The sequence below is a fragment of the Akebia trifoliata genome, chromosome 7 (assembly GCF_017979445.1).
Source record: "Akebia trifoliata isolate Shusen 1 chromosome 7, ASM1797944v1, whole genome shotgun sequence".
Lineage (NCBI taxonomy): Eukaryota > Viridiplantae > Streptophyta > Magnoliopsida > Ranunculales > Lardizabalaceae > Akebia > Akebia trifoliata.
In genome coordinates this window covers 23,560,544-23,569,410 of record NC_141381.1, presented here as the reverse complement: position 1 = coordinate 23,569,410, position 8,867 = coordinate 23,560,544, and the positions used below count along the sequence as shown (strand labels likewise).

Sequence of the window (8,867 nt, the reverse complement as noted above, 5' to 3'; positions counted from 1 at the left end):
AAATCACAGTTATTCCTTGATTCCTCTTGGACAACAGTTTCATTTGAGGGTGGATTAATTTCCATAGTCAAATTTATAAAATAATCTTGCTTATTAGGAATTTGTAATACAATTTGACTTTCGGAGATTATCTCATTTGAAAATTGATCATTCTTTTTTTCTTTTAAGGGCATAGTAAGCTGACCTAGTTGGACTTCTATCATTACTTTTATTGGAATTGTAACCTCATTGATTTGTGTTTGAACTTCCATTAAGATGAGATTATCAGTTATTGATAAACAATCATCAAAATCATCAAAAAAGTGGAACTGGTCACTAAAATTATTTTAAAAGAATGACAAATTTTTATATATTAGTTGATCAATTTTTCCCAGGTTGATTAAGGTTTAATCCATGTTTTATTGTTATTGATAAAGTTGTTGTTGGTGTTGATTGAGCTATTATTATTGTAAGAATTGTTATTATTGAATTAAGAACTCAATCATCAAAAACTCTAATAATGAAATTTGAGAAAATGACAAATATGAGTGAGTAGATGTTGACTCAAGCTCTTTAACTCTATAATCGAAAAATTATTGAGGATCATAGGATTGCTAGAGAATTATGGTTGGATCCATCATCGAGGTGTCGTGCATATAAAAATCCTTATGATTACCAAATTGACTATCCTGAGTTAACTCATTCTGAGTAAGTATAGTATCCAAGGGCAATCAATTATCTATGTGGTATGGTTGGTCAAACGAATTAGGTGTTGGCATCCAATAAAAAATTGAGATTTACTCATAGTGGCATGCATAGCACGAGTTATGGGCAGATTCCGACAACATTCAAGAGAATGACCATAATTATCACATAGGACATACAAGATCCATAATTTTCTCTTAAACTCCATTATGATGCAAATCTTCTTGAGATTCTGTATCTACTTTAATATACACTACGGATTTGCATAGAAAACAATGAGAAATTCACTCATTATTTTATGGGTTCCTATTAGATTAGACAGCTTCTAACTGTTTTAAAGGGATAACTTGAGTTTTCAACCCAGTTATCTAAATTAGAAATCAACCAGTTTAATCCCCATATTAGAGGTGGTGCACAATGCTACGCAAAGGTACTTTTAAATCACCTCTTTGTTTAGAATAGACGTAATCTATTCCCCAAGTATAGTAGGATACAATGGGGCAAGATCCCAATTAGGCACTGACTCCGATCATGAAATGCAATTGGTGCAACTCAAGCTAGCTTTGCCTATTGAGCTCAATGAGACCTATGGCCGAGTCTAATTAGATTTTAATTAAATTTGACTTGGGTGAATTAATTTCCTAATAGGATAAGAACTTGGTGATGAAATCCGATTCTTATCCTATTCATATCATCCTCGTAAGGGTGCCCTTTTTACTAATGTGCATCGAAAGTGTGTAATTAACTCACTTAAATTCAATACATAAATCCACTTGCAAGAGTTGTGTAGGGGTTTTGAGTTTTATTTCCCATTCTAGATGGGCGTTGATAGAGTTAAGTTAATTCGGGCCACCGACACCAAACTTGGTGTACAAATCTAAGGAGATGAGATAGTTGCGTCCCATTGTCATCCTCCCTTAATTCTATTATAGTCCGAGTCCTTTTGGATTAATTAAAATTAAATTAAAAACTTCTAAAAAAGAAAATCCTACTATAACTCTATTATAAATAAAAATAAAGTTCTTGTTTCTTTGTCAAAGAATTGGATTCGGGTGGTGGAATAAAACTTTCTAACCACGTTGCTCCTCGTCGAATCCTTCGACTGAAAATAGAAGAAAAATCAAAGTTAGAATTCTAAAAAAATTATGTATTCATTGAGATCCAGATGTCTGAAGAAAGACTATGTAAAAATTTGAAGTGCGAATTTCAAGGTTTGACCATGGTACCTTAGTTGACTAAGACGCCGTAGTAAAATTTTGATGAAATTGGCTCAAATTTTAGGATTTTGTTCATATTGACTTTAGGAATCTAACGGTATTTTTTTTTTGAATTTTTTTTAAATAAAAATTTTGAGCGACAGAAAACTGAATCAAATTTTCGGATAAAAAATGTTGGATTACACCGTGGTCCCCAATAGTGACGTCAATTTGTTTGAGTTATAGATTATAATAAAATAAAATAACAAAGTAAAAACCTTGACAAGCAAGGGTTGAATCACAGAGATAACGTTAACATATAAATCTTTTTTACTTTAATTCCAATTCAATTTACGTAAACGATTAAAAATAATTTTTCAAGAGAAATTATCTAAAATAAACTACTAAAAGAAAAAAGGATTTAAAATACTATAAAGAAATATAGATCAATCGAATCCACCCTCACAAGTTCTATCAATAATTTTACAATCCTCTATTTATCTTGATCCACTAAACAAATCTAATATTTGTGGATTGAAAAGTCAAACAATTATATTATGGATGAATTCAAAACTATGTGATGAATGATTAAGTCAAAATTATAAGAGAAATATTGAAGGTTCCTTGCAAAGCATAGTTTATTTTGAACTTTTCCAAGTATAAACCATCATAACAGTTAGAACCATCAACATTCAAATTGATAATATTTACTTAATAAATTTCACAATAAACAAGAAAGCATAACTACGAGAATAGTAAAGAGAAATTAATAAAAACTTGCTTTAGCTTCCTTGACCAATCTAACAAAGGGTTTAGCCGATAGTCATCGCAAGAACAATAAATAAAATAAACATAAAAAAAGAAAAAAGAAATAGAGGTGAGAGAAAAAAATTCTTCTTTATTGCTCTTGATTTTGAAACCAGCAGAGTCTCCTTATAATCTTCAAATTAAGAAAGAAAGAAAAATATGAAAATCCAAAATTAAATGAATAGAATAAGAGAAGTTCATCTCAGAGGAGATGAGATGAGATACCTTTTGGCTCTGGTCTAGTATCTTATTTATAGAGACAAGTTAGAATTTTCTAAGGTTCGAAAATGTTCTGTAAATAAAACAACTTCAAAATCCTACTTCAATTCGAAGTATTTGTAGCCGTCAAGCTCCTATAGAAATCTCGAGGTTTGACTCCTCGATATTATCGTGTCGCCCTCGTTGACTAAGGCGTTGCGGTAAAATTTGGCCCAATGGGCTTAAATTTTGATCATTTGTCTTATTTCAGGTTTTTGATCATAGTGGTATCTTTGGATTTTTCTGATTTACCTTAAAACTTTGCGAATTTCTCCTGTTACACGTAAATAATCGTAATTAGGTTCGAAATACATAATTAAATTAAAAACAAAGAATTATTATGGAGTAATAATGAACTATATCTAATTAGAGGATTTAGTGTATAATTTACTGATAAAATCTATATAATTGAGACTCTAAAAATTATTTTCTCGATTTGATCGTAAATAAAATCTAAAAATATTATTTGAACTTATATATTTATATTTGAGTTTTATCATGAAATCTAGATATGGTTGAGGCAAAAGCCAATTAAGATATATTGGCCAATAATGATTTTAGGTAAGATGATTGATGTTCAGAGGAGATATGTTATAATAAATATTTGATTTAAAGGAAAGTATTATAGATATTTATTCTTTGTAAAAGAAAGTGAATGTGTTAGGTAATAAATTTGATAAAGTAAGGTTCTTTTACGAGTATCAGAACTCGAGCGGAGTTGCCGCAACATTTTCCACTCGATAAATGTCTCTTTCTATTGTGAGGTCGTGCTGGAGTGTGTTCTATTCAAACTGTGCTGTTGTGGATGTACATACGGAATCATAGATGCTTTTAAATCTCGATGAAAATCATCTACAGTATAATGATGAAAACCATTTATGATTCTCTGTACACAGTCACATCAGCCTAGCGTGAATAGAAGTAAATTCCGCAATCGCTACGGCACTTTCCTTCTATTAATTATGTTTGATGTGAAGTATTAAAAGCCCTTTCACACAAAGAAACGAGAGTAAAGTGTGGAGTCATACTTCTCTCGTTTCCCGAGAGAAGGAATTATAAAAAAAAAGATTTACCGGGCAGACCTATCTGTTGTAATTTTATTATAAAAAATTTCTTATTTTATCAAATTTGTTACCAGCACAAACCTTACCTTATTACCTTATGAATCATGCTACCATGACTAGTTCAATAAAATTTCAAAATCTTACTTAGGGGTCATTGGGTCAAAGTGGATAATCAAATTAGCAATCCAACAACTCAGCCATCTAAATTTTATGAAAAAACTTAGATTAGATAGAAAAAAAAAAAACTTGACAATAGATGTTAAAAATGAATGGATATCGAATTCACAAATTTAAAACTAAAATTTAACTGTGAAAGTTAATTTTATTTTTTAAAATTCTTAGAATTTTATCTTTTGTAATCTTATACACCTGATGATATTTTTGGATGCCCCCAAAAAACATTGAAATTTATGACGTGGATCACTCTAAGGTTTGCTAAGTAATGAGTTTCATAAAATAAGACTCTTTTGAAGTTGTCAGAACTTCAAGGGAGTTTTTATAATAAAAGTGTAACATTAGATCTGGCTTTGTAAATCTCTCTTATAAAAATAGAGCCATCATCTCTATTTCCTTCTCATATCTCTTTCTCTCTCTCTCTCTCAGTTATGGACCTGATTCACATGCTCCTGAACCTGATTATACCTCTTATACTTCTCATCTCTCTCCTTCTCTTTCTACCTTTCTATCTGATCTACAAGTTTCTCTTCACCATCTTCAGATCCCTCTCCATCGAAAATATGTCCGGAAAGGTCGTTCTCATTACAGGAGCTTCATCGGGAATTGGCGAGGTCCATGAAAAATCCAATTTTCAATTATTTCCTTATGTTTCATTTATTGCAAAAAGAAAAAAAAAAAAAAAAAAAATTACTTGGTTTTGTCTTTTGATTTAACAGCATCTTGCCTATGAATACGCGCGGCAAGGGGCTTGTCTAGTCCTCGTCGCTAGAAGAGAGAATCTCCTCCTACAAGTCTCCAAGAAAGCTCGTGAGCTCGGCTCTCCCGACGTTATTATTTCTTGTGCCGACGTTTCCAAAATTGATGATTGTAAGCGATTTGTTGAAGAAGCCATAAACCACTTCGGGCGGTGTAAGTGCCCGAAACATTAGCCATCTCTCCTCAACAAACATATTCTCTATTAAAATTTTGGGACACTGACCACAAATACCTATTTTTTAAAAATATGAATTAAAAAATTCCTTCTTACAAAAATATGAACTCTTTAGTGTCCAATTTATCAAATATTAGTTAAAAATGATTTTTTAAAACAAAAATACCATAATTATCATTTTAAAGGTTTTTTAAGTTTGAAGAAACATGTTTATTTGAGAATATTTGAGCTATTCCTATATTTTATAATTATGACATACTTTTTTGTCATCTCTTATAGATCAATTAAAAAAAACTTATTTCTCTTATCAAAATTTGTAATCTGTAAATCACATAAAGGATGATAATGACTATAATAATGACGATGATAGAGATGAGTATGATCATCATCAAACTGATTTAATTTATGTATATTAGATTTATTAAAATATATAAATAATTTTAAAACTTGACTTGAATATTTGCTGAATTGATTAAACTAAAAAATTAGCAAGTTGACACAACCGAGTCAAATAAAATTATATTGAATTTATGAATAATTTTTAATAAATGAAATATTTATTTATCATTTTTCTTAAAAATATTAATAACTAAATAAATTGGTGAAGTTTTTTATTTGACTCCTTATATTTGTAAATTAAACACTTTTTAAAGTTGTTAAAGGGTATTTTAAGTATTTTTCTTAAAAAAATCTTTAAAAGATCCTTAATAAACTAATATTTTATTTAGTAAGACTTAAACGGTCCATCTTTTTTACTAGGGGACTATTTGGTATATATTCTCATTAAAGAGGCCTTCAGAGTCATTCTACCTAAATTTTTTGACTTGTCCTAATTTTATTTTATATTTATTTTTACAGTGGATCATCTAATTAACAACGCTGGAATTACCGGTGCTTATTCATTTGAAGAGACAACCAACATCCTTAGCTGCACATCTTTGATGGTGACTAAATTCACATACCATGAACTTCTTATTTAATTAACATGTTTGTAACTAAAGGGTTTGTGATGATCAGGATGTTAACTTCTGGGGATCTATTTACCCAACTCATTTTGCGATTCCTCACCTCAAGAAGAGCAAAGGAAAGATCATCGTGAATTCTTCGGTAGCCGGATACTTGCTTAGTCCAAAAAATAGCTTCTATGGTGTAAATAATCTTATCCCATTCATTTCCCTCAATTTGGTTTCTCTTCTGATTAATAAATTGGATTGAGAAATTTACCAAAATGTGATCAACTTTTGACAGAAATCCCATTCCGGCTCGCTCATGTTCATTTTAATTCCCAAAACATGAAGAGCGAGATCGTAGGTTTTTTCAAAGTGACTATATTTATTTGAAAAGTGTTCTCGTTGATTATAAAAGTGACGATCTCCAAGGTTTCCCTACTTTTTAGTGAGATTGTCACTTTATAAATGCAGCTAGATTATCACTCTTCAAATAAATATCAATGATCTTGTTACCTTATATCAGCAAGATCGGCACTTTGAAATACCTGGGATCTTGTTCTTCATGTTTTGGCAATTAAAACGAATAGTGAGTCAGAATCGGAATTTCGTTATATTCATCTCATTCTTTCTTTTAATTTTATGTTTACAGGCTACTAAAGCGGCATTGATAAGCTTCTACGATACACTTAGAGTTGAATTGGATCCAAGGATCACAATAACGATAGTGTGTCCTGGGTTTACAGATTCGGAGATGACCAAAGGCAAACATCTATCCAATGAAGGTGCAATTGAAGTAGATCATACAAAGACAGATGTAAGGTTTCATTCTATTAAGGGATAAAAAATAAGGTTGCAGATCAGATCACCTAATTGCACTCCATCACTTAAAAATTCCTTGCATTCTATTAGTATGACTATACGTTTTGAAAGCAAAACGTTGTTCTCATTCTTTAAAAGTTCAAACAAGACCAACTCTACTTTACCTTGTTTGAAGTTGCACACCCTTTTTTTCTTTACTGAAGTTCAAATCTTTTTCGTTCTTTGATAAAATAGAGAGAAGTAGAAATAATTAACTCAAGTGAGATTGGTAGGGATTTGAAAACTCAATCTACTACCCTGACGTGACAAATTCAGGAATGGTAGATCTGCATTCCTCGGGATACACAATTGCAATTCCCCATAAAAAATATATCTAGAGGGAACCGTGTATCCCAAGTAGCACAGATCTATGGTTCCCGAACTTGTCACATCAGGTAGTCGATTGAGTATGCCACGTGGGGTAGTCCGACTATCACAACTCATTTGGAATGGAAAAAAAATCAATAAATAGATTTTTTTTCATAAGATGGGGACACAACATACTTATTATGATCTGCAACTGCAAGCAGTAGGTCTCATAACAAAGGGTATATCTATGCTTATAATTGTAACAGCTGCTATTGGCACCTCGACTTTTACTTATTACACCCATTTATAAGTAAAGAAAATAAGTGAATCGCAGATAATAAGTAAAAGTTGGGGCACAAATAGAAGTTCTCTATTTTTTTTTTTATAACTAGATTTCAATTTTTTGGGTTTAGGATTTTACATGTGCTTATCATAGTTGAAAGAAACTACTGAAATTGTTTGAATGTGTGTTTTTTTTTCGGCTATAATTTGAACCAAACCTTTGTAATGTCTGAAGAATGTGTTTTAATCTTTAATTGGGCTGTAATAAATAATTTAGAAAATTGGGGTGCCTTAGTTCTCTAGATCTACTATATATGTAAAATTATTTATGTGTTGATATGGCTGATGAGCTAGTATTAATCCCACGAGTTCGATAATTTGCAGGCTTTAAATAGAGCATTTCCTGTAAGGAGTGTGGAGGAAAGCGCGAAGGCTATTGTGAAGGGTGTGTGCCGAGGTGACAAATACATAACCGATCCATCTTATTTCAGGGCATTCTTCATGTGGAAGGTCTTCTGCCCAGATGTAGTTCATTATTTGGGCCGTATGTTTGTCCTAAATGAAACCACCTCAGAGAGGTTGGTTGACCCATCATCAGCGCGGTCATCATCGGAGACCAAATCAGACTGAGATAAATCCTTAATAGATTTTATAAATTTTCTATGGCTATGGTGTAGTTTTGGTTTCTAAAATAATTGGAGTGAAAGATTATAACTATTATTATTTGTGGTGATAATGATGTGCGTTAAATTATTTTTGGACCCAGTACTACTTACTAGTCATTGTAAGGACTTTTCATTAGGTCATTAACGTCTAAACCCCACACACCACACCCCACATGTATCGAGTAATTTTGGGACAAATCCCTGAAGGTGTCCCCTTAGTGGGTGATTCTAACTGAAGACCTCCACTTATTCCGGGGGTGTGGTTTAGCCATCTTTTCTATAGCTTTGAGTTAATTAGAACGACACATACCTCTTCGTTATGGCCAATATTTGCCATATCGTATCTCCTTGATCTTGCTCTTCTGAAGTGGCTATCAATAAAATGACCTAAATGCCTTTATCTACAATTTTTATCAAATAAATGATAAATAATTAAAAATTTAAAAAATAACTAAAATTTTAACAATTGAATTATCTACCAATTTTACATAGATCAACCACTTGATAATCCATCCTCCTAATCCTCTCTTTGCAATATCACATAATTTCTAGGCGTGGAATTGTGATCGACGTTTATTGTTTTCGTCACTATGTGCTTTGGGGTGATTGTAGAAGCGATTTTTGGTGATCACCTTGGAATCTGAGTTTTCTTGTGCGATGAATCTTTTCTAGATCGCCCCTATTCC

The 8,867-nt window shown here is 31.6% G+C and overlaps 1 protein-coding gene across 1 annotated transcript; it reads left to right on the top strand.

Moving 5' to 3' along the window:
• The first annotated feature begins 4,540 nt into the window (after positions 1–4,540).
• LOC147398453 (11-beta-hydroxysteroid dehydrogenase 1A-like) lies at positions 4,541–8,269 on the top strand. The gene is made up of 6 exons (XM_086447659.1): positions 4,541–4,797; positions 4,903–5,095; positions 5,976–6,061; positions 6,135–6,266; positions 6,717–6,881; positions 7,901–8,269. The coding sequence occupies exons 1-6, from the start codon at positions 4,615–4,617 to the stop codon at positions 8,144–8,146; spliced, it is 1,005 nt and encodes a 334-aa protein (XP_086303785.1). The 5' UTR covers positions 4,541–4,614; the 3' UTR covers positions 8,147–8,269.
• The last annotated feature ends 598 nt before the right edge of the window (positions 8,270–8,867 follow it).